The following is a 27,423-nucleotide window of genomic DNA, read 5'->3' on the forward strand; positions in this document are numbered from 1 at the left end:
GAGCGCAGCAGCAGCAGCAGCAGCAACGCCGCGGCTCCGATCAGGAAGTGAATCTAAAGCGAAAAGCGACTGTGGAGGTAGAATGACATAGAGAGAGGGGGGGAGAGAATCGAGCAGAAATAAGGGCGACTTTAAACGCGGAGGGAGGAATCCAACCCTGGGAGCGGCGCCTGTCTGGGATAAAGGTCCACTGGAGCTGTGAAATAACAGGGGGGAAAATGCTCATAAAAGAATAGTAAGTAACAGATGATGAGTGCTTGCGTGCTTGTCTTTTTTTCTTTCTTTCTTTTTTTTTTTTTTTTTGCGTGACTGAGCGCTGATGCGGTTTCGCAGAGCTGACATTGTGTCCAACAGCCCGGGAGAGGAATTAGGAGAGCGCGTCAAGAGGGACGTCGACATCTAGAGGACTTTATGTCCACGATCAGATTCCCTCCACCACACAGAGCCAACTGACGGTGCATCTCTGTGCCCTTCACATCCATCATCCCAAGTTCTAGCTCTATTTCCCTCTGCCGGTGCTGCTATAATGACGGATGCTGGTGCTGAGGCAGAAATGGCTGGCATAAGCCACTGCGCGCCGCGCTGCGCCGTGGCCATGTTATTGATGCGCTCTGGTGAAGGTGAAACGGTGGAGCATTCCTTAGGAATGGAGAAGGTGTTGGATGGCCCGGCGGGGTGGAGGGATACTTGGAGCGGAGGAGGTGCGGGTTGGGCAGGTGTAGAGGAAGGAGGTGGCATAAAGGGCAAATGGCGAGGTTTGTGTCAGATGCTCTACCTAATGGAGGTTGTGGTAGCCTATATTCATTTACTGTTTTCAAAAGGACTGATATTTCAATCTAAAGTTTAGTATTGGTTTAACAAATGTTTTATTTTTTGTTGTTTTAAGAAGAACTTTGTGTTCTTTGTAGGAGAACGGATTGAGGCCTTTCCTCAGAATTAGAAATGCAAGCAAAGTGGGAATTTACTGGATTGAAATAAAAATATTCATACATAGGAGGCCTTTAAGTTATCCCTTAAGACATATTATTCATTGTATGTATTGTTTTTAGTACAGCAAATTAAATTTTCCATCTTGTGAACAAATCTTTATTCTGATAACCTCTTTCTAATATAATTTTTATTTTTGTATAATTTTCCACCCGCTGCAAGTGTGGCAAGGTCAAAGCTACTTTCTGAACATCAGTCTAAAATGAATTCCAGTTCCAATATGGTGAAAACCATTTATTCACATGTTGTCCTTTAATGACCATAGAGGACTTTATTTGGCTTTAATCATCAAAGTAGGGCACAATGAATGAGAAATACAGTATATCACTGCTGATTTTTTACTTATGCAAATCTGAGAGGGGTCATATTTGTTCTTAAGATCACTTCTAAGATTGAAAAGCTGAGATCATTGCTTATTTTTCTCTGAAATAAAAGTTAATGTCAGTCAAAATATTCACGTTTTTATGCAGATTCTCCACTGTACTTAACCTTGGGCTGATCTAACAACATGAACAGGACTGAAAGGTTAGGACCAAACATCCTGGGTGGATTTATTTACAAATAAATACTCCTCTGTAAATATCTCATTTTTTCCCTTTCAAAATCTCAGTTTTACTGTTTCTGCTTAAAAAAAACATCCCCACAGCATGGGGCTGCCACCACCATGTGTCACAGTGGGGTGTGACACATGGTGATCTGCCATAAACAGTGTGCTGTCTATTTCGGTTTTTATCTGACCACATCAGCTACTTTCACGAATGTGTTGTACTCTGCTGTTAATGGGACCACTTGTGGCTTTGTTTAACAGTGCCCTCTTGGCTGCTCCTCTAATTAATGTGCTTCTCTGGCTTATAAGCACATGGGCAGCCATTTTCATACAGGCTTGTCATACAGTTTTCTTTCTAAACACTACTCCTTCATAACTTAAGTCTACTTATATATATATATATAGACGCATCCTGAGGTTAAATTATGAACATGTGTTCTGAATCTACCATTTCCGTGATTTCTCTTGGCAAAATGCAGTTGTTAAACTGCTATTGGATAAAAGCAAATAACAAACTTCCATTATCACTAATCATAATTTATGCACTGGTTGGTATTTTTCTTTCTCAGGAAATCCAAATATACCGTAATCCAATTTGGAGATTTGTCAGAAAAAAGGTTAAATGGTGTAAATACTGTTGCATGCATTGTAGTCTGATGACCTACCTTTTTTCTGTAGCTACCCTTTCAAATGTATTCAATCAATAAATGTGTGGAAAAGCTGCAGATCAGAGTGATGGCATTGTCAAAGATCTGTGGTGATTAGGGAGAGTCAGGCCCCCTGCAATAAGCCTAGAATTTAATTGAATTGGTTATGATTGAAGGCTGAAAAGCTTCAACACACTTTCAACACACTGGCAAGAGGCATGTACAGAGGCCAATATAACATAAATCTATCCTAGAGGCCAGGAATCATGTCTTAGATGTTCGTCTTTGACCTTTGATCTTTACTTGGCACTAACCTAAAACCCCTCATCATTTTGTAATATGTATGAGCTCTTCATACTGATAAAACAGCAAACACATGTAAATGTATGATATTAAATGATAAAGCATACAATGAAAAGGCTGTAAGAGGGAGGAGAGTGAAAAGGGAAAGAAGCAGCAATGACATATAAGATGAGCAAGGCAGAAGGGCTGTTTGTTTCCTAAAGCCACATTGAGAAACATGATACCTCAAGACCTTTGGACCAAGGGGACTCCCAAAGGCAAGAAAAGAATCTTTAGCACATATTTACAAATCAGGAATCAATTCTGTTGCTTTAGTGTTGAATTGGCTACAAAAGTGTTTAAAAAACTTGTTACTTTTTTTTAAGAGGGAAAAACAAGATATTTTTGCTTATACAGTTATAAGCCGCAGCAGCATATGGCCTCCTGTTCAGCGTGTGCCTATGTTGGAGCCAGATTACATTTAGTGGCAGCCGGGTGCAGGATTATAGGAATTTGGGCATACTTCACATGTTCCTGGAACAATTGACAAAGCTGCTACTGTACATGTGCATTAACTGGTAGGAGAGGAAGACTGGTCAGAAAAATACTCAGACATAGGATCTGAATTTGCATTTTTCATATGAACCCATGTTTCATTGCTGTTACATGTAAATATGCTGATTACAATGCTAGACATGGATTTCTAATGATGTTCCTATTTGAGGGAGTTTTCTTAGTGAAATGCCATTAGTCTTAAAACCATTTCAAATAAAAAAAATCTAACTGTAGTGATAATGTCCTTTATCTGGTCTTATTTGTAGCTAGAGGTGTTTACTTTATCCTTTTTTTAAAGTAATTTTAAAAATGTTTCATAGTTTCATCTGGAACTGTACCAGGCTATAAATTAAAATCTTAGAGACAAAACCTTTTAAAACAATATTTTAAATATTACTGGTCAACATTTGCTAAATAAATCTATAGAAATATTGAAATATTATAATATATATTCTTCAATAGGGAAATATAGCTCAAAAGCTCCAGCTTAGTTTTTGCACCAGCAAAAACATAAAGTACCCCATCTGACAGATGACGTTTCAATATGACTTTAATATATTAACTGATATTAACTTTAAAACTCCCAAAAAATAAACTGTAGTAGATCATACCCCTATAAAAAACAAACAAAATCAAACTGAAAGTGTCCAGAAGGTCTCAGGTGTGAGTTGCTGCAAAACTCTTTTTAAACATTAATATCAAATTCTTTACAAGACAAACATTCTTTGCTAACTGCACTTATATTCTTAGCTGGATTCAAGTTAGGAGAATATGAGGATCCAGTTAAAAAAGTCAGCTCCATGTGAACTTGAACGCTGACCTCTTCAGGTGATGTCTATTGCAACATCCCTACATAACCTGAACCGCTTTATTTTGTACTGAAGGGGAAAAGGTCTGCAAAAAAATTCTCCTCCACTATATGTAATAAAAATCTCTGCTGAGATTTGTTTTTGCTAGCCAGAAATATTTAAAGCCACCATGACCATTCAAATAAAATATTTGGTCTTTTCTTTTAAGCCTCTGTTGCAAATTTCATCAAAGTTCTTAGGCTGCAGACAGCATCAGCAGGAGACCTAATTTGGGTCAGGCATGGGTCTGTCTTCACAGAGAGTCTGTCAATGTCTCCTGCTCACTACATGTCTTTTTTTCTGAGTCTTACACATTACTTTTTTGCTATATGCTCTCAGGATATTTTGACAAATTTCAAATGACTGTCTAACTCTGCTGAACCTCTGCTGTGAAGGAGCGTTGTGAGAGGCTTTGCTTGTGCAAAACCTTCTCTCAAAAAACCCTGCCACATTCAGAGAGAATTTTTTTAAGCATTTTTGCCTTTACAATCAGGAGTCATAACATGAGGACCCTTGACAAATGGAAGCCACATTTTTGCATGGACTTCAACTTTTTGATGCCAGTTGTCCTAAGCATTTGATTAAATAATTAACTGCCTGTTAGGTTTGGGTTTTGTAGCACCGCTCACAATTTAGGTAACTAAACTTGTAAAAATGTATTGTTTGTGTTTGTTGAGATAAAGAACATTAAATTCGGTTTACTTATTTAGCCCCAATTTAAAACACATGTCATCAAAAGACACTTTATAGAATTAATTCAAACAAATCCCACAGACAGCAACATTTTTTTATCTAATAAAACCCAGATCATTGCAAAAAGTCACTGATTTTGCAGGATTCGCTCTTCCTAGGTGAGCCTGTAATGATCCTTCAGTCTGAGCATGCATGTAGCAACAGTGGGGAAGAAAAACTCCTGTTTAACAGGAACAAACCTCCCGCAGAACTAGGCTGATTGTGAGCAGCCATCTGCTGAGACCAACCGTGGGTTCAAGTAGACAGAAGCACATACATAAAAGGAACACAGAAGCACTGAGCTATTAAATACTTCTTATATTAAAAGTGGTAACAGTAAACTACCTCCATAGGTGGCTCTGTCTAGAAAAGAAACAGTGAAGCAGACGAGCTCTTAGTCAAATTTCAAATAAAAAAGAATTAGGGAGAGCACATTCAAATAAATACAGTCAAAGCTAAGCCCATTGCCTTGTCTAGGAGAGAAACAGGTAAAAGGTAATTTACATATTGATAAAACAAATAAAAGCCTCACATAGACTGCCGGGAATTCCCACAATAGATGCCTGTTGAGACTGATGACAATATTTTGCCATGTTTATAAAACTCCTCCAGTATATCTTTTTTAAATCTATTAAAGAAATGCATAAAACTACATGAAACCTGAAAACTCAGTCAGTGACACATGCTGTAATCATAGACTGTAACGTATATTAGAATGCTGGAATAATAAAAAAAAAAAACATATTACCATTTATTAGATAGAATAAAACTTTGATATTTATATGTTTATTATTGTTTGTGCACTGTGTTTACAGCGATTGTGAATGCCCGCAAACGTTGCAAAAACTATTAGCTGTTTTATTTTTAAAAACTGGGCTGGATTCCATTTCAGGCTTTTAGCAGACAGAAAAGAGTTAATCATTTAAGATAATAAAGTGTAAATAAAGCATTGCTATGCATGGTATTCCACTAATGTCAAAGTAGAATTAACAATATAAGATGCATAGAAATGCTAATTACCAGTATTATGTCACCTGTTTAAGTGGCAACATAAAATTTATAATCTAAAAAATGGTTCTTCAAAACTTTGGCAAAATAGAAAAAGAACCTGATGTTGAAATGGTCGCGGCATTAAGTAAAATGGTGATTAATATTTAAATTATATTAATTCATTAATTAATTATATTAATCAAAACCACATACAGATGAACCAGAACACATTTCTGTTTGAAAATCTGCCAGTTTTGTCAGTGTATTTTATCCTCCTTTTTTGTTAATTTTCCTGCTTCATAATTTGTACAAAACCAATATTTATTATGGACTATTCTCAGCCCAGAGGACATTTGCTTAAGAGCCAAATAATCATCTTATGGTTGATTTGTTTTGTTACGATTTGTAAGTTAAGATCCAGTTTTTTTTGTTTTTAAAGTGGAGGGACAAAGTTGTATTTTCTATTTTTCAGGTATATCATAAAAAAGCTAAATAAAAGCAACCAGCAATACATCAAAGGCTGTTTATTGAGTTCTGCTAGATGAGCTCTAATATAAACTTCAGCATTTGAAAAATGACAGTAAGGGAGATCATTTCAAAAGAGAAAAGAAAATTACAACACTGTTATTTTCTTCAGTTTCTTGTTCTTAAGGTATTACTTTAAGAATGCAATGAAAAGAGAGAAAACAAAAGTGGTCTATTGCTGTTTTCCATGACAAGACTGATCTTATTTTTTTTTTTTTTTGATGCAGTCAAGTTGCTGTTTTAATAATGTTTGGATCAATGGTAGAACCATTTTCTTCCCTCTGTTGCTGTGTAATGGTGTCTTTTAGAGCAAATATTGTCATAAATTGATTTGTGAGAATGATTCATATTCAACTCACTAAACATTATTTCATGATCAGGGGCTGTTCAGTATTACTAGTGGTATTTCTAAAATGTTTTTGTAATGGATCTTAAAGAGCCACATTGATATATGTGTAGCTTTTTTATTTTTGTTTAGGAGCATTATAAACTTGTTTTGGTTTAGGAGGAAAAAAGTGTCCAAATCACTGTTAAATAACTTTTTTATTTCTGCTCTTCCAGTCGAGTGATTCTTCCCATCTCTGTGGAAGAGGTAAGTTTAGCTCCATCCATCCATCCATCCATCCATCCATCCATCCATCCATCCATCCATCCATCCATCCATCCATCCATCCATCCATCCATCCATCCATCCATCCATCCATCCATCCATCCATCCATCCATCCATCCACAGTTGAGTTATCTAAAAAATACTTTGTCATAACATGGTAATCCAACCTCTGTGTGCTGCTGTGAATTTACCATTGTATATAGTACTAAAACAATTACATTCACTTTAAATAGACGGCTTATTACATTTGATCGTGGAAAACTGTGCTTGAAAATGCTGCAGACTCAGGCATGAGTGTGAAGCACCAGCAGGTGCTGCATCATGACACGTCAACACCGTGCGAACATCCAAGTCTGTTTCTGTGCTCCTGATGGTCGTCTTTGTCATATTAATGAGTTGTTTCCTTATTTCCTAAAAAGGTTTACTCCCACTAAAGGGTTAATAAAGTGGTGCACTAGTAAGACTAAAAACCTCAACACTGTCACTTTTGTCCTTATAAAATAAACTTATAATAAAATACTCTAGCAAACTAAAATAAGTTGGGAAAAAACACTATTGATTTTACTAAATAATCAGCAAGGTATCATAAATAGATGCACACATATGAACCCATATAACAAACAAACAAATAGCCACCAGAAATTTTAAACCTCAAGATTTTTGCAAGATTTAATGAAATAAGATTAAATTAATTCTATGCCAAACACATTTTGAACTTTATAAGTAATAATTATTTGAAATCAGCTTACCTTATTATGTTGCTGTGGTGAAGGTGTATATTGGAACATACACCTTCACCACAGCAGCTATCAGAGACTTTTAAAAATATTTGTTAAAATATTTAATATCTTTCCTTCTTTGTCATTCCTTAACATACTGGTAGAAGGTCTTTACTTTTTTTTTCTAGTCGTTAATTCTTGGAAACTGTTTTCTCATGACAACTAATTAAAAGCTATGAAATTTACCAAGTAGTCAAGCTGTGTATTCCTTCTGTCATCAGTTCAATATTTCAGCTTTTGTCCATGAACCAGTTTGATTTAATTTAGAACTTTGAGAATAGAATAGAATAAAATGGAATAGAATTGTACATTGAAACCTATTTAAAAATGAGAAAAATGTAAATTTTCATGACATCCGTTTGTTTATGTGGAAAAACAATTGTCTGGCACAAATACACTGACCACACAAAGCAATGATAAATTATATGCAGCAAGGGTTGTATAGATAAGGCACGGCTGTGCCTAGAGGCCATTAATTCAAAAATTATATTTAATGCAGCCTTCAACAACTAATGTGATGGCATTGTAGTTGTTTTTCTTTTTATGGTCTAATAAAATTGTATAAAAAAAATAAATTACCACCTTAAAATGAAAAAAAAATAACAGTACATATTTAGAAAATAACATCGGCAAAGACAAACAAGAAGATAAAGATAACAAACCAACTTTATTGTGCATGTAAATTATATTGGCAGCCATATGCTCAATAAAAAGCTGTTATTGGTAAAACCTACATTTAATGCTGTTTAGAAAGATTGAACATTAACATTTGGGATGTCAACATCAAAAATGACTCGAGATGAGGTTGAGCAAAGTGTCAGCTCAGTCATATTCAACAAATCAGAGTATTATTGAAATGTTCATTCATTTACAAATCTTTGTCTACTAAGGGCAATATTTTATATAAATGATTAGAAATACTAATGTTTTACTGATAAAAAAAAAGACAATTAAACTAATGGTCAACTAATTTAATAGTATAATAATCATTAACTGAAGTAAGCAGCGTGACCCGCTTGGGATAAGCGTGACAGAAAATGGATGGATGGATGAAGTATGCAGACTCTAAAACATGCCATTTGCTGAAAGAACAACCCAGAGCAGCAATTAAGCCAAAATAGCACAAAAATTAAGCATTTAGGATGCAGCCTAATTTTTAATTTCCAAGATGAAAGCTTGTATGATATACACAAGGGCACTGGGGTTTTATTTGTTTGTTTCTTACTGAGGATGCCAACTTTTTGAAGGATAATAGGTGAAAGTTTATTAAACTGTCAAGGTAGATAAGCCAGTGTGTTAGTTTCTGTAGTTTAGGCAAAGAGAAAGAATCACTGCTGTGAGGTTTGTGGTTTGAAGAGCCATGATTATTAGCCATTATTATACTTGATTTTACAGAAATAAGTCAAAACACAGTTCATCACAGTTGCAGTTTCTGTTGAACTTTTTGATATTTTGTTACATAACACATAAAAGATTGTATTGCTTGATTTTAAGCGATGGACCATTGTGGCAGAGCATCACTGTAAAATGGAGGAGAAATAATGGAGACAATGGAGAAGTTATTTGATGGATTAGAGCTGATTATGAATTAAAGGAAAGCATTGTTTTCTGATTCAAACCGATTTGTACACAATCCCTGAAGATGTAGAATGTGGTAAAGGAGGAAACACAGTTTGTGATTCTTTCTACAGTTAGATACAAGAGAATGAGATAATCCACAGTTGTAATTAATCATCAGTCAATACATAATGTTTAAATACATGCAATCAAATCACACACAATGAAATAATTTTTTTTTTACTTCTAATAGTAGATGTTATCATCAGCATAGATTAACCTAGCATGCCTTTGAAAATGTATTTTCCATTCAACTAATTTCCCTAATAGCCCATTTCATTGCTCTGTGTCTCTCAGTACCAGGTCGGCCAACTATACTCGGTGGCAGAAGCCAGCAAGAATGAGACAGGCGGAGGCGAAGGGGTCGAAGTTTTAAAAAATGAACCCTATGAGAAGGATGGAGAGAAGGGGCAGTACACACACAAAATTTACCATTTGCAGAGGTAAGCATTTTTACAGGAGGGAGGCCAGAAAATGTGCAGGAAGGAAAGGCGAGGACTTTCTCATTTCCTCTATTTAGACCCCTCTCTTTCTATTTAGTCGTTTATGCCTTTTCACATTTATAGTTATCTGTAATTCAAGTCCTGGTGATTGATGTTTCTTTGGACCAATCAGGGTACCTAGAATTTGGTCTTTAATTGGCTCTAATTAAAGGGTTTTTAAATACTGAATTTTTTTTTTTGCACTTATCTAGATTATAGAAATAAAAAACATTATATCCAGAGTTGTGTATGAGTGTTTGTAAAAATTTAAATTTTGATGAGACATTTAAAGAAAAATAGACCAATAAATATCCAATCAGATCTGTTTGCCCATTTTCCCAGGACGCTATTTTTGTCTCGGCTTCCTGCAGCTTGTTTCTTTCCTCTGCTTTGTATGATTGAAGGTTTTGCAATAAAAAATCATTTGAATGTAGCTCTTGCTTTATTATTAATAAGTTCAAGTCAATTTTATTTATATAGTCAGTGTCATATTATAAGCATAGGACCAATTGAATTGGTAACCAGTGAAGAGATTTTAGAGACATCAGTGATGCGTTCGACCCTGCTGGTCTGCTCCAGGTTACCTGTTAATGGAAGGATGTTGTCATCCTCGAGGTGGAGGTGGTATGGTCAGCATTATAATGTAAGTTTTCATCCATCCTGCATTTCTGGTGACCAGAGCACTATCTTCCATGGTAGTCAGACTAGGTAGTAGAAATTCTTCCTGTTAAAAGTGAGTTTTTCTTCTCCACTGTCGCTACAAGCATGCTTAGTGTGAGTGATTGTATTTGAGTCAATGAGTTAATGCAATCAACTAGTTTTCCTTAGATAGAAAACTTTGTATCAATTTGACTGAATGATCTGGTTGAACTGTAAAGAGATGACGTAAATTTGGCGCTATATAAATAAACTGAATTGAATTGAATTGAACTTCTCCTAGCTGTGGCTTTACCCTAAAAAAGTACAGGAAAAGATGAATATCTCTGCAAGGCACTATCTAATTTATGCACACATAATGCCACAAAGTCAGCTTAGAAAGTCTCCTAAATTGATAGGTTATGCATTCATTTAGTTTGTTCTCTGTCACCCACGTTCTCCTGCAGTAAAGTGCCGTCATTCGTCAGAATGTTGGCTCCGTCTTCAGCTCTGAACATCCATGAGAAAGCCTGGAACGCATACCCTTATTGTCGTACAGGTATGTATACAAATTATCACTGCAGATAATTAAACATAACAATATGCACACTGCAGTAATCTAGCAAGTTATTTTTTAAGTAAGTATATTAAGTAAGTCTAGACTTTATTGGATATTTAAGTCTAATTTTTAAATGATGATCCACTTTTGGATCAGCCCTTGGAGATTTTAAATCAGTTTTGAGTGTGAGCTGCAAACATGACCCTGAGCAGAAGTTAAGCTGTTAACAGTTTTATTTTATAAGGCATAGTAGTTAGAACATGTTTCAATGCACAGATTTGATGGCTTTGGTGCAGAGTCCTTGCCAGCCAAGGAAACAATTGGGGTTTCTTTGTTGAAATCTTTAAAAAGCATTTGTATAATAACTTTAAATTACTTTAGGTAAAAGATGCTTTCCTGCATTGCATTCCTCTCCTCCTCCAGTCTCTCCTTATGCCTTCGTGTCTCTGTTACTTTCAAGGAGTAGTTGAATAATTTACTACTTGTCCTGTGAGAGGAGCCGAGCAATCACTTGAGCCGTTCAGCCAAAGATCCTGCCACCCGTATGTGGCCAGCTGCTAGACCGCCATCTGTCACAAACACATTCAAAGGCACAAACTCACTTTGCATGCCCAATAACTGTTCCCTTACAATGTTGAAAAATCCACCAAATTCTGAAAGCTTTCTCAGTTGGTCTTTGTTGTCATTAACCATGTGTGTGTCTCTGTGTTTGGGACTTTGCCTTTCTTCACCTGGATCTACAGTCATCACTGTGAGTACTTTCTTTGTTTGCTTGTTTTAAAGAGTTCAGGAATCAACACAAACAGCACACTTATAATTGGTGCAAAAGGAGGAGGGGCTTAACCTGAAAGCTGAGACAGAAATGTGATCTTTTTGACTGACACTGCAGCAGAGATAGCAATACATTGTGACTTTCTTTGTGTAGTTAAGTGTTGGTGAGGGAAAGACACTGATCAATGACAGCTGAATCTTTTATAGATTTCTTATTTGATTTTTACAAAGTGTTCTCTCCTTCCCTCACTCTGGGTTTTCTCTGTTTTCCCTGCAGAATGAGTATATGAAAGATAACTTCCTGATCAAGATCGAGACATGGCACAAACCTGACATGGGACACCAGGAAAATGTTAGTGAATAATACGATAAGCCGTGGGAGTCCATCTACTGTCGTAAATTTAAACATGAAAGAGGACGCCTCTATAATGCCTTGCAGAAATATCAACATTTTATTTATATTTTATAACATTACATCCATAGAAGCCTTCACCTTTTGACGAAATATTTGTGTGATAGAACAACACAAAGTGGAAGAAAAATGGTACATTTTTTATGAATAAAAAAAAATGAACAAAGGAAAATAAAATCTAATAATACATGTTATTATTTAGTGCTGTATGGAACCAGATTTCAATGCAAAAAGAACTCCATATCTTTTAAGGTATGCCTGGCAATGGGAATTACTTTTGTTGTTGCAACTAATTGCAGATTCGTGTCCCTTTTAGATCTAACATGAATGTTTTCACTGCTATCTCACTCCTCCTCTCCCTCTGTTCACCATCCACTTCCAATAATAAGCACGTTAACACAAATAACTGTCCATTTAATGATACAGAGAAACATTGGTCAGCTCCAAAGTGATTTTGCTTTACCAGGACATACTGGTTGCTATACAACAGAATTGTTTTAGACTTGTTTAAGGCTTTCTCACTAAACTGTCTGCTGCATTATTTTGCACTTCAAAATTGCTTTCTTTATTAATGTTCTCTGAGAAACAACAACACTAACGCCTTCACAGAGCAGATGGATCCCATTTATCTATTAGATGACTGTTGAAAGCAACCTGTTGGACTAGATATCTAAGTAAGGGGAGCTGAATAAAAATCAGTGTCATTTTTTATTCTAATGTAAAAATAAAATAACAGTAATTAATCCTTTCATTGCCACACCACATTTATGCTCCACTATGTGTTTTTCTATCAATTAAAACCCCAAGAAAATATATTTCCATTTATGTAATCATAAGCAAAATTCTTTTATTTGATTTCTAACTTTCAGTTATGCGCATATGTCAGTTAAATAATAGCATATTTGAGCTAAATAACTAATGCAATATAAAATTATTACACATTTTTATTTTATTTTGAAGACTTAAAAAAAATGTCTTAGCTTTTGCTCTGTGGTTGTGTTTTAGGTACACGGTTTGGATGCAGAAACCTGGAAAAAGGTGGATATAGTCTATATTGATATTGCAGACAGAAGCCAGGTGGAGCCAAAGGTGAATCAATGTGAAGCTGCTGTTTGAAATATCTTATTCTGCCTTTAACACTTTATTTATTTATTTTTGTATTTTTTTATTTATTTTTTTGGTTTCTCACATCAGGACTACAAGCCAGAAGAGGATCCATGCAAGTATAAGTCAGCAAAGACAGGACGAGGGCCTCTAGGACCTGACTGGAAGGTAAATATAACCACGATCTAAACCAAAAATGTATTTAAATATTTTTTTCAAGCAATAAATGAGAAAACATAATAGTTTAATAATGGGCATTGTTTTTTTCTTTGTTTTGTCATGTGTGTGGGTGTGTGTTTTTTTTTGTTGCTCTCTGCTCTGGTTTTCTAAATGTTTTTTTTTTTTTTTACATTTTGATAAACCGCTGTGCCCTGTTTTCTTTTAAGTAAAACAATACTTCATCATTTTTCTCCACTCTGCAACCATAAAGTCAACATAACTGAGATTGATACATTTAGTTTTCCCTTTCTCTGTGTTAGTGTTCATCAGTGTCCCTAAGTACTTTAATCTGAAATTAGAGTGACACATTTAAAGCTTCTTTAAATCACTTGTACAACCTCTTTAGTGTTAATTTGCCAAAAGTGATAATCTCTGTCTTACTGAAATGTGTTGTGTTGATGTCTAATGAGGGTTTCCTAAAATGACATTTTGTCCTAATCATGTTGAATCCAAAGCTATGTCTGAAAACACTAAGATCTGTAGTAGATTCAACCTGCAACGTTTACTATGTTTAAGTTAATGAACATCACTGGATTCTAAACATGGGATGGCCTGGAAAATTACACTTTCCCAAGAAAATAATCACTCATGCTTGCTGTACTGACTTGGAATTAGAAAGCAGTAAAAATAAAATCTAAAAAATAAGTATTTTTTTCTTACAATAGGTGTATTTTGTTTTTCTTGAATTGAGGAGGCAAGACAATTTACACTTACAGTAAGAAATAAAAATTGCATTGTCTTATTTGAAGTGTATGTTATTTAATTATCTTATTCTAAGGGCCGGATTTATCAAGATCCAATTTTGCGTGCAGTAATTTGCGCTCGCAAACTGGAATTTTGCGCGAGGGGCTGAACCATGGTTTGCGGGTGATTTAACAAGAGCTATTGCGTAACTGGTGGCAGGTGCAAAACTGTTGGAGACGCCCTATTTAAATGATGGTTTTGCGCGTTTGGTGGTTTGCGGCATGACGAGTTTGGACAGCAGAAAGCGCAAAAGGAAATTCGACCCCATGGAAATGGAGGTGTTGGTGGATGAAGCCAACAAACATTTAAGTGAGCTACAGCAAAAAATTGTGACTGTCACACAGAGGAACGATATATGTGAACAAATCTGTAATAAAGAAAACGCTGTTGGTGAAACCTTGCGAACAGTGGATGAAGTAAAAAGAAGATACCAGGATATTAGAAGGCGAACCAAAGAAAAACTGGCATATAACAAAACATCTGCGAACAAAACAGGACGGGGCACAGTAGATGAGATGCCTCTGACCAGCATTGAGGAACAAGTACAGCTGACGCTCTGTGAGGAGCAAATCACTGGAATTGCAGCTCCAAAATGGCAATGCTGGATAAACGATATGTTTTGATGATCGTTTCCTCGTTCATTCCAAAAATATTCACACGGAGTGAAAAAATGCGTTCTCTGCGTCTCCTTGCTTCATTTCCATGTCTCCTTCTTGCGACAATAACCGCTGCCATGTGTGCGCAATTACGCATACAGACCATTTGCACTTTCTTTTGAAACGTGTTAAATATAGAGTCAGATAGCGTTAGCAAAATTGCTTTCAGGTTTGATAAATCACTTTGCGAGTGCTAAATTAATATATTTACATGTTCTCCTCCCACAAGACGCACTTTTGCGTGTAAACGCCCCATATTGCATATTCATTGCAGAAAAAGTACTAAATGGATAAGAGGCGCTATTTAGCACATTTTAAAGACCAAATCCTTTTAGCACGCTGTTGATAGATCAGTTTGTACATTTTTTAGCGTGCGCAGTGAAATAGCTCACGTTTTAATACACGCAAACCTTTGATAGATCCGGCCCTAAGAGTAGAAACACTCATTCCATTGGCAAATCATCTTATCTACTCACATTAATGGTAAATACACTTAATTTAAGAAGTCTTTACTTATTTCAAGATCATTTTTGCAGTGAGAAAGCTTAGGCTTCATTTTATTTCTGCTACAGATAGTTGGTATAAACCAGCAAATCTGATTCCATGAGTGTATCAGGATGGTCAGGATGGTTCCTCACAAAAACACTAATCTCAGTGTTTCTGTCTGCATGCAGAAAGAGCTTCCTAACAAGAAAGACTGCCCACACATGTGTGCCTACAAACTGGTCACTGTCAAATTCAAGTGGTGGGGTCTGCAGAATAAAGTGGAGAACTTTATTCAGAAGGTTTGTTTATTACTTTTTTTTAAACTGCATTGTATACTTTTACAAGATAGTGGTCAAGGTAGTTAGAAAATTATGTTTTTGTTTATTATTATTTTACTTTATAAATTATTTTTACATAACTGCTTACATTTCTTATTAGTCCTGGGGGAAATAAACAACAATTATCCTTGGGCCACATTATGATATCTTTTCCATTGTTGTCTGACAGCAAGAGAAGCGCTTGTTCACAAACTTCCACCGCCAACTGTTTTGCTGGATTGACAAGTGGATTGAACTGAACATGGACGATATTCGTCGCATGGAGGAGGAGACTCGTAGGGAGCTAGATGAAGTAAGCTACATTTTTTATTTATTTATTATTATTTATTTGTTGTCGTTGTCTTGTATTTTTTGACATTTTGGGGAAAATAATTTCCAAGAACCCACAGTCTAAACCTAAACATGTCTGTTAAGGGCTGTTAAGTGCTCTACTGAAAGAACATTACAGATAAAGAATGTCTCATTTCCAATGATGATACGAAAAACAGTATTCTAAATAATTTATTCTTATTTACATCTTTCTCTTCACCTCTCACAGACTATAAATAAAAGGAAACACAATATTAAGAGGCTGAAGCTTTAACAGACATATGATCTAATTAGAGAATATTTCTTTTACTTCTCACTAGGACAGATTATAGCTTACTGAGCTTTTTTTTTTGCTCATACCAAAATGCTAAAGTGTACAATATAAGAAGATTTTTCTACATTTAGTTCAAACAACTGCTTTGTCTGATCTGGGAAGAAAAATTCCTGATTTGCTCTTGAATAACATTTGATTATTTAATTGTTCATGTATTATTCCTATCTATACACAAACTATGATGGAGGATCGCTTTTCAGTTCTGTGTCATATAGAAGGAAGATTTTAAAGTCTTTTCAGCATCTTGGCAACTTTCCTTAGAGGCAGCTTTTCCAGATTCAAGGTTTTCAGTGACACTGATCGAGTTGCACTACAGAAACTTATTCTTAACAAAGTGCTATTTTACATTTAGCTGTAGACTCAGTCATTTGTTGGCTCTTGCATTTATCTGCACATTCATTTTTTTTTTTGGGAGAAAATGTACAATTAGTAATAATTTATTCTGTAATATTTATTTACTTCTATATTACTCTGTTTGTTATAAAGTTATGAAAGTAAATTAAAAACATGATAAAGAACAACAATGTTTAAAAAAAATTCTCTTCACACCTTCAGGCGTTTGCTCCTTGCACTGAAGATGTTTAATGATCAGCACTTACAATTCAAAGGTTCTTGTGATATGATCCCTAACCAGCTATGCCCCATTTATAAAGACTATTTATAATTAGCTTATTACATATTTACTACTGTCTATATAGTTTATTTTTTGCATGCCTTATACCACAGTGTTTTTAGAGATTTTTATAATTTTATTTACCTATTCCATATTATATGTTTCATGTTGCACGATTGTACCATAAAAAATTCCTTCACTAACAATGGCAATAAACCCGATTCCGATTCTGATTATATATTTATATATATATATATATATATGTGTGTGTGTGTGTGTGTGTGTGTGTGTGTGTGTGTGTGTATGTGGCCATGTCTTTAATACCTGGTGGGGACAATTTCCTAGGAATATGCTACATTTTGGGGACTCATAGGTACTTATGGGGACCAACAACTGGTCCCCATAAGGAAAGTTTCTCTTCTTGGGGTGGGGGTTAGGTTTAGGACTAAGGTGTGAATTGAGTTTAGGTTAGGTTTAAGAATAGGTATGTGTCGGTAATGGTTAGGGTTAGGGCAAGGGTCACGGTTAGGCCATATAAATTAGTGGGAAATGAATGGAAGTCAATGGAAGGTCCCCACAAGGATGTTGTGACACAACATGTGTGTGTGTGTGTGTGTGCTATATATGCTGCCAGTGCCAAACCAAATAAAATTTAGAAAGTTATACTAAAATGAATCATGCATAAGTTTGTTGAGTTATTTTTACCGTGTAGGTCTTTAATTTAAATCACAATAGTCTTCAAAACGGTTCTGATTGAATTCAGCTCTCTGAGAAACCCTGAGAGCAACAGAGCCATCCTATAATTTTTTTAAGTCTTTCATATTGTTGATAACTCATTGTATGTGAAGTTATGTGTGGTTTCTAGCTTCAGCTTCTGCTCAAACTTAAAAAATGATTATCCATCCCGAAGGAGAATGCTAAGCACAACTCAAATCCTTCTCCATTGTGTTTTATTTGCTGAAATTGGTGTTTATTTAGGATTGGGATTTAGGTTGAAAACATTTCAAGAATAAATTGACAAACATAAATGTAATTAGTAAAAAAAAAAAACATTTTTAAATCAAACATTTTCTCTGTGGCTCAACCATAAGCACATATAAACATATTTCAATTTGAAAAACTCACACAGAGAGAAAAGATAATTAGAAGAATTTATTGATAAGAAAGTATAGTCTTTGGCGCTCAGACCTCGGCAGGAACATTCATGCTGAATTATGCTTTAACATGCATGAGTAGATGAATGTGAATAGGGATGTTCCCCCCGGGCCTGAAACTGGTGGTGGTTTTAATCCGAGCTGGTTGACAAGGTGATCTGCTGGGCAGAATTGTGGGACTAGAAGACTGAGGGAGCTGACGCCGGGGCTTCACTCAGACTCGGGATAGAGAGGTCCTGCTCGGTGATGCAGGTACCGTGAAGTGTCCATGATGAGCAAGCATGAAGCGACAGTGGAGAGGAAAAACTCCCCTTTGGGAAGAAACCTCTGGCAGAACCGGGCTCAACATGGTGGTCTTCTGCCGGACCAATGCGATGAGACGAGGGATGGTGACAACTGGGATTAATACTCTCTGATGAGGTTGAGGTGAAGTCGTGTCATGGAGGACGATTCAGCTGCGATGGCGGAGAAGGGGATGGAGGTGGGTGAATTGTCGTCTGGATCGAAATCCGACATTGCGATTGCAGGATAGCGGCTGTGGTGAGATTGAGGGAGTTTATAAAGTGGAAGCAGGACGCTGATTGGGCTTCGTGGTGGAGTAGTTCAAAGCTGATTGGCTCGCTTTGGAGACGGATCGGCTTCTGATGATGTGAGGTAAGTCAGAGTTTCTTCAATTGAACTTTCGCTAGAGCTTCATTTCAATCTGAAAAACTCACACAGAGAGAAAAGATAATTAGAAGAATTTATTGATAAGAAAGTATAGTCTTTGGCGCTCAGACCTCGGCAGGAACATTTATGCTGAATTATGCTTTAACATGCATGAGTAGATGAATGTGAATAGGGATGTTCCCCCAAAAAGCCGAGGTCGAGGCCGGAGAGTCCGTATGCTCGTAGGGCCTACGCTAGGGACAGAATAAAGAATGCGTAATGAAATGCTGAGAAGGTTTGCAAACAACTTACCGAGCCAGGTTGTTGATGAGGATGGCGACCACGGTTGACGCCGAGAACTTACCGATGATGATTTACCCATGATGATGATGATGAACCCATGATGATGATGATGATGAACCCATGATGATGATGATGATGAACCCATGATGATGATGAACCCATGATGATGATGATGATGATGATGATGATGATGATGATGATGAACCCATGATGATGAACCCATGATGATGATGAACCCATGATAATGATGATGATGATGATGATGAACCCATGATGATGATGATGATGATCCCATGATGATGAGGATGATGATCCCATGATGATGATGATGATGATAAACCCATGATGATGATGAACCCATGATGATGATGATGATGATCCCATGATGATGATGATGATCCCATGATGATGATGATGATGATCCCATGATGGTGATGATGATGATGATCCCATGATGGTGATGATGATGATGATCCCATGATGATGATGACGATGATGATCCCATGATGATGACGATGATGATCCCATGATGATGATGACGATGATGAACCCATGACGATGATGATCCCATGATGATGATGACGATGATGATGAATCCTGCGGATGATGATGACGATGGTGCATCCCATTATGATGACGATGATAATGAATCTTGCGGATGAGTCTGATAATGAATCTTGCGGATGAGTCCATATAGAACATATAACATGACGGGATACAGACATGACGAGACGCAGACATGGTGCATATTGATGCATTGGAAATGCAAGCAAAATGGCGTAGGGATGCATGACGAGACACGACGAGACACAGATAGGGAGCATGTGATGCATGGGGAATGAATCTTGCGGATGAGTCTGATAATGAATCTTGCGGATGAGTCTGATAATGAATCTTGCGGATGAGTCTGATAATGAATCTTTCGGATGAGTCCATATAGAACATATAACATGACGGGATACAGACATGACGAGACGCAGACATGATGCATATTGATGCATTGGAAATGCAAGCAAAATGGCGTAGGGATGCATGACGAGACACGACGAGACACAGATAGGGAGCATGTGATGCATGGGGAATGAATCTTGCGGATGAGTCTGATAATTAATCTTGCGGATGAGTCTGATAATGAATCTTGCGGATGAGTCCATATAGAACATATAACATGACGGGATACAGACATGACGAGACGCAGACATGGTGCATATTGATGCATTGAAAATGCAAGCAAAATGGCGTAAGGGATGCATGACGAGACACGACGAGACACAGATAGGGAGCATGTGATGCATGGGGAATGAATCTTGCGGATGAGTCTGATAATGAATCTTGCGGATGAGTCTGATAATGAATCTTGCGGATGAGTCTGATAATGAATCTTGCGGATGATTCTTGCGGATGGTTACATATATGAAGAATTGATGCATTAGGGAATGCATGCTAAATGGTGTCAAGGATGCATGACGAGACACAGACCAGACGTGACGTGACACACAGGAGAATGCATATAATGCCTGTCATAAAGGTGAGATTGCATGAATGCGAGCCAGAATGAAGATAGCATGAATAGCAAGGAGACAGCATGGAAGACTGCATGAAGCAGGGAATAATGAAGAAAACTGATAAGGAGTGGGAGTAGAAAATGAGTTAGAGGGTAGTCGTGATTAGGTCAGAAAATTATGAAAATTAGTTGAACCACCACCAGTATTTGTAATAGAGTTACCTAGAGGCAGAGAGAGCGCTGAGCTGAGAGAATTGGTGAGAGTTCTGGTCGGATGAATGAGGTATAGGCTGGTGAGCCATCGGCCCAGAGCTGAGGGAAACCTCAGAACCCCGCGAGTAGCTGCAATGCAGCTGCTCGGTCCAGAACGAATGCCCAGATTACCTACTAGAGGGAAGGCCACGTGATTCTAAGAGTATCCTGAGGTGGTGAAGAACCATGAGTGGACGTAGGGTAATGCTTGGGTGAATAAAAGTGCTGAATGCCTAAACATAACGCACTGAGATGATGAAACGTTAGTGACTGCTGCCAGTGATGCTTCTGATGAAGGCATGAGAGACTGGGAGGAGGAGTGACTTATTAGTGGCTTCAACTACGAAGTTATCGCAGTGGGCGGACGCGATTCCTTCCCAAAGCCCCACGATGCAAGCTAGCTAGGGTTAGACCTCACACAAGCATAATGGGTGTGAATAAAAGAGGCCATGAACCACCTGTCCTGAAGAACCCCCCAAAACCTACGGATGCAGCATCCGTAAAATTTTTGAAGCATGGTAGGAGATAGATAATGTCGACATAGAAAAGAAATTTGTTCCAATAGAAGCAGTCAGACCAGAGATCCGAACGGCAGCCTACGTTCAGTAATCTGACCAAGAGAGGGACGGAAATTGCCGGATCAAGCAACTGGGAATGAAAGCGCGGCCTTGAGAAATAAGCGCATGGCAAATTAGCTGACCTAGCAAGGAGTGCAATTGGCATTTAGAAATGACTGATGGAGAACATCAGTTTTGTGTGTTTTTTTTTTTGTTTTTTTTTTTGAAGAAGAAGAAGACAGAACGATAATCAGAAGTAATAATAAGGGGTGGTAAGATGACGGGCTGCTAAGACTGAGGTACGATATATATGAAGCGTGCACGGCGGGGACAGACTGATCGGATGGCCCTCCTGCAGAAGCTCTGAGTAATCACGATAGATGCTGAATGCGGCCAAAAATTTTGGCCAATAGAAAGATCTCTGGTAGACGGAGATCTGAGGATTTAAGAAAAACTGTGAAGTCACCTGCTGATGCGACCTGCTGATCGACTTCAGGGGAGGGAAGAATAAGAGACTAAATTAAAATATTCCCCTGAATAATTAGAACGAGGCCAGTGAAAATATCAGCATGTGTGTTAATATAAGTATGCCTGATAGAGGCAGACGAAGCATAAGAGCAAACTCAAATAGATAGAAAATTATGAATGAAAACATGGTTGAATACGTCTTACCCTAAGGCTGGCCCGGCGGGCGTTCCCTAATGTGAATGAGGGGAGGGGGAGGTCCGTCTGAGCAGACAGCGGCAGGGATGACGTGGCAGTGCAGGGATTCCCACGTTTGGAGCGTGCGGACAGCGTCGAAGGATTGAGTGAGAGAGTCCGGGGGAGCGGAGGGAGGCTGAGAGCTGTTAAGCGCCAGAAGGACTAGACGGGGGAGCTGCTATGAAACAGGAAGCTGGAGAAGGTCCAAGGCTGCATCGAAACGATGAGAAGGAGCGGGCGCAGCGGTGACTGGCCCGCTTCTGCGCCTGGCGAGGGGAGCCTTCTGCGCCTGGCGAGGGGAGCGGAGGACTTGCATGTCTTTTGCGGCCAGGAATCGGAGCGGATTGAAGCGGAAGGCGAGGGAGATGAATCACGAGGAGGTAGGAGGGAGGCTCGTTAAGACATCTGAGCAGAGTCTAGGTCGGAGCCTGGCAATATACCCTTGGAGTGTAACGCGGAAGAAGGAGATGAGAGCGGCTAGACGGGAGCTTCTCCGAGCGGGGAAAATTGAATTGTCGTCTGGATCGAAATCCGACATTGCGATTGCAGGATAGCGGCTGTGGTGAGATTGAGGGAGTTTATAAAGTGGAAGCAGGACGCTGATTGGGCTTCGTGGTGGAGTAGTTCAAAGCTGATTGGCTCGCTTCGGAGACGGATCGGCTTCTGATGATGTGAGGTAAGTCAGAGTTTCTTCAATTGAACTTTCGCTAGAGCTTCATAAATAAGCACATTCAACTTCGCCTTTTTTTATTTTTTTTTTATTTTTATTTTTTTTACATTACACTTTCACAATAACAGAGCAACAAAATGAACTCTCCCGGGGAGCAGTGTGGGGCTAAGGGACTCAGGGTGTCAGCCTGTGGGAGTGGGGCTAAAACTCAGAGCCTCTGGATTCCAAGTGCAATGCCTTAACCACTACAACAAATCAACTTTTACCTTTTAATAAACATATTTTAATAACTGTAACTTAAACTCCTTCTCACCAGTTGTGTATCTGGTGATTTGACCATGAGCTGAAACCTGTTGAGCTGAGAGCCTGTCTTTCCTTTGTCTGCAAAACTGCCACACAGGTGTGTGCAGGTGTTTCACACAGGAAGACCTTCACAGGAAGTTCACTCCTCTTTTCTCCTATCTTTCCTCTTTTTTGACATGACAGTGTAATAGTGCCTAATACTGTTCACTCAGTGTGTTTTCTGTGAATCTATAATGAGTGCGTGTATTCCTGTCAGATGAGAGTGAAGGATCCTGTGAAAGGAATGGTGGCGTTGGAGGACTAAGACTGTCTTGGACGTAAATGCTGCCGATCGTCAGGTAGACAAAGCTCCTACCTCTTCTTATTGTTAAGTTTTTTCTTTGGGTTTTTCTCTCACTTTTCTCTCCTTTCCCTTTTAGATTAGAGCTGAAACCAGCGCAATCAATCCTCCTTTTGTCTCAAATGATACGTCTGACTGGACAGTCCAAGTCTTACTCATCGGAGTTCATTTTGGTCTTCAGTGACCTGAATCCAGTACACTCTCAGTTTTCAGCTGATCTCCTCCACACTGTCCATCCTTCCTTTATCCCATTTGTCTCTCTTTTTTTAATTCATCTGTTGTACCCATTTATATTAGTATTTAAATGCCACCTGTAGCACCATTACTTATAATGTCAATCATTCAATAAATGTATGTCTCAGATTTGTTCTAAATTACAGATAATAGTGAAAACACTGTTAATTTAGGCCATATTCTACCTAAGATGAAGATGTTGCATCTATAGAGTGTACTGTAGTCTGTACTTCTAATCAGTCAGAAAGGTTTTTTCCTGATCTAAATGCCCTCCTACATCAAGGCAGTTCGTTTTCTGCTGCTTGGTGAGTTTGTGTGTGTGTACGCTTCTGTTTTGTGGTTGTGTGTGTTTCTACAGAGCATAATTGGGCATCATTGATATTTCCAGCCATGTTTTTCTTCAAACATACATTCTAGCTCTGGTGAATATGCAATAATTTGATAATCATGTCTGAATTTATTAATATTTAGACAGATTACCCTGAATTGTCTAATTGTTCAACACAGCTTAGCTGAATATTTACAGTAAATCTGAACAGCCATAAATAAGTTGAGGACTGTGTTATTTTTTTTTTTCTTGTGGCATCATTTTCCAGTGGATAAATGGTCTTATCCAGCAAAAGCAATAACTATCATGACATGTTAGGCTCCTTTTTAATGTCAAAAAGCTGTTTTAGTTCTCAGTTTGTTCCTGCTGTAAGGTCAGTGTTTTTAAAGCAGAGCGAATGTCAGGAGCCAATGAATTTGAAGGAAAGTCAGTTCAAAGCTGGTTTTCATGTGTCAGTTATTCAATAGTCTTTATGTTTTTCCTTTTAAAACCCTAACCAATTTCTGTCTATATGATTAGAAGAGAATGATTGATGTTTAGTGGTGTGACGATTTATAGAGAACTGATTATCGACTCGGAAAGTTATTATATTGTTTTTGTTGTCTCCTTTTTGTCTGTTGTCAAAACTTACATTTTTTTCCTTCTTATATTCTTTTTGTTTTCGTTTATCTTATTATTTAATGTATTCAGACAAAACATATATAAGGAGATCATATAGAGAAGCTAGTAAGTTAGTTTGGTCCTTATTTTATATATTTGGCTGAACCTAAAAACAAACAGGTTGGTACAGCAGTTGTTTTACTCTACAATACTAAAAAAAATTAAAAGATAAATTATCAAAAGGATTGTATAGATATTTGCAGCATATAAATTGAAATGCTCTGTCTAAGGGCTTCTCTTTGGCTTGTATTGGATATTAATATACCATAAAAAACAAACTGTAGTTTGTTTAAAAAGAAAGCAGGATGGTGTATTTATAGTTTCAGTTTGGAATTTCATAAGGCTTTACTGATCTTCCTGTTATAGAATTTGTACACAATGACACTTGATAGGAATTAGGGTGAGTCATCTCCCATGTTGTCTTTTACTTAATTTAGTCCTAAAATAGACATCATTTCCAGGAAGATTCCAGGCGAGAAATTATATAGATTTTATTTCAGTTTCTTTCATTTATAGAAATTCAGCCCTTTATTTTTCTGTTTTATTTGTCTGGCAGTAAAACATCAAACTGAACTGATATGTTGGTGAAATATACAAATAATATATTAAATAAAGAGAGCCCCTATTATTATCTAGGCTTTTAAGAATATTCTTTAAAATGTCATTAGTCTTATTTTTCTATGATGTATTACGTTCAAAAACGTATCAAAGACCTAAAATATCACAACTGATAAACACATGATTTGATTAATAGTTATATATAATTCAGAATTTATTTAAAATGCTAATAAAAACAAACAATAAATTATAATATCAATGATTTTATGGATTTTTGAAAATGTTGGATAAATAAATGAATATATAAAATATATTTAAATGGTTTCATTAGTAAAAACATGTAGTAATGTACTTAGAAGTCACACTATTCATCTACAGCCCTTATTTAAACAATGTTAGCCCCGCCCACTTGCTTTTATACATACAGGTGGAAAACTAATAAAACAAATTCATGATTGACCTGCAACAAAGAATTCAATACTGAAATATTTAAGCATCTACTTAACGTAATGAAAGCACATTTTAAGTAAGGATTTTTGACAGTGAAATATATTTTTGATTATTTTTATAAACTTAAATTATAGATACTATTATTTTCTGTGCTTAATGAAAACACTTTATTCAAATCAAATACCATGAATGAATGTTTTATTTGACTTTTTTTTTCTGTGTTGAATTGTGGAACGTCTGGCCCTCCGTATCCTGCAGCTGCGTTGTCTTTTACCTTCTCATCAAAGAGACCAACGTCCGTGTCTATGTCCATCGATCATTCCACTCTGTCAGGGTCTATCAATTGAATCATGGAGATTTGTTGATGCACTGTGTGTACTGACTTTGTAAATAGTAAATAAATTAATGTAGATGAACACACATATATATAGATGAGACTGTCCTGCCCAGTGTGCAGCACATCCTGTCCGACCATGATCTCCCCTTTTGACCCATCACTGAATACCCTCATAGAAATACTCAAGTGAGAAAAAGTAGAGCCGTAGCAGCTGAAATTTAGTGTGGGTAAGAAATTGTGAATAACAAACAAATGTATTTATTTAAATAAGACCCATTTTTTACATATAAAAATTTAGAAACAGCTAGAAGCTGAGCTTTGCTATTTGTATTCAGAAGAGAACATTTGAAGTGAAACAAGCACCTTGTTCACTGAAACATGTCCTCATATTAATCCCTCAGAGGGGACAACATCTCACTGGCAGGACAGTGTATAAATATATATTTTTGTTCTTAATGTTGTAGTACCTCTGTTGTCAGTCTCTGGATTTCACTCTCTTCTCTCACTGAAAGATTAAAATAGCTCGGGTCAGTGCACTGATTCCTCTCGCCGACTGATGGTGTCAAAGTGGATCCTCGGAGCATGTAGGATTGTTTTGTTGTCATGAGCCATGAAGGGTGATTTATCCTGCATGCCCTTTAAAATAAGTGCGGACGTAGCCCAATAGGGAAAATGGTTTTCAAACAGATACAGAGAGAAGAGGAATTTTAAAAGCTTGAAGACACAAAACTTATGAGAGAACATATTTTAACAGAGACAATCTAATATATCTCTTTTTAGATTCCTTGATTTATGATTGGAGTATAAGGAAAACCAAATGTTTCCATTATCCCAAACTGTTTATAAATCTCTCTGTCTCTTTTTCTCTCACTCCTGTTAACTTGTCTCCTTCTTCTTTTTTTTCTTTTATTGTGAATTTGTGCCTTTTTGTCATCTAAATCTCTAATAACACTATTGTACATCAGAGACATAAAGAAATGAATAAAGAATCAAAGTGACTATATAAGCTGAGGGTGTTATATGGGTTATTATGTGCTTAAACGTCCTAAGGAAAGTAGCTTTGAGGTATAAGACTGAAAAAATAAAAAATAATTTAAAGAATCATGTAATATCCAGTCAAATCAATATCTATAGACCCCCTAAGTTAATGTTGCTTTCAAATAAGTTAAAAAATATTGCATTAACCACCATATGAAATAGGTTGCTATAACCAAGCAGCTGCACCAACCCTGCATAATATTAAGCATCTAATGTAGAGCTTTAAGGAGCAGTGGAGTATTGATCATTTTTGTAAGGTGTAATTTTATATTTTTGAAATGATTAAATTCTTAACGTTTTCACAAGGGTGTTTTAATGTGGTGGTTAAATGCTCATACTGTCAAATATTATGCTGAAAGACCTTGTATGTAAAGAGAATTATCAAAAAAGTAAACAGATTAGGAATGCATTAATTTGACATGACCCCTGACTTAGCTACAATTCAATCAACTCTGACCAACTTCTTCGTCCTGACTGAAGGGAGGCACGACCGATACATCAGATAAAACCATGTATTCAGGACAAAAGAGAGTGTTTTCTGCATTACATTGTGTTTTATATTGATCTGTCCAAGAAATTAAGCAAAATTCTATTCTGTTAGT

General features: G+C 37.0%; 1 protein-coding gene across 1 annotated transcript; it reads left to right on the forward strand.

Annotated features, from left to right (window-relative positions):
• Positions 1-26,789, forward strand: pitpnab (phosphatidylinositol transfer protein, alpha b). The gene is made up of 12 exons (XM_038273944.1): positions 1-235; positions 6,675-6,705; positions 9,418-9,563; positions 10,706-10,797; positions 11,541-11,548; positions 11,846-11,920; positions 12,986-13,069; positions 13,175-13,252; positions 15,378-15,488; positions 15,697-15,819; positions 23,133-23,214; positions 23,296-26,789. Exons 1-11 carry the CDS (start codon positions 219-221, stop codon positions 23,178-23,180), a joined length of 813 nt encoding a protein of 270 aa, XP_038129872.1. The 5' UTR covers positions 1-218; the 3' UTR covers positions 23,181-23,214; positions 23,296-26,789.
• The last annotated feature ends 634 nt before the right edge of the window (positions 26,790-27,423 follow it).

Source organism: Cyprinodon tularosa, unplaced genomic scaffold, assembly GCF_016077235.1.
Source record: "Cyprinodon tularosa strain WSP-4 unplaced genomic scaffold, ASM1607723v1 ctg9, whole genome shotgun sequence".
In the NCBI taxonomy this organism is placed as follows: domain Eukaryota; kingdom Metazoa; phylum Chordata; class Actinopteri; order Cyprinodontiformes; family Cyprinodontidae; genus Cyprinodon; species Cyprinodon tularosa.

What these genes read in the sequence shown, in the direction of transcription:
- pitpnab (XM_038273944.1), top strand. An exon ending in CTCTAGGACCTGACTGGAAG is followed by an intron (nt 13,253 to 15,377) that starts GTAAATATAACC and finishes GTCTGCATGCAG; the next exon opens with AAAGAGCTTCCTAACAAGAA. An exon ending in CTCGTAGGGAGCTAGATGAA is followed by an intron (nt 15,820 to 23,132) that starts GTAAGCTACATT and finishes TATTCCTGTCAG; the next exon opens with ATGAGAGTGAAGGATCCTGT.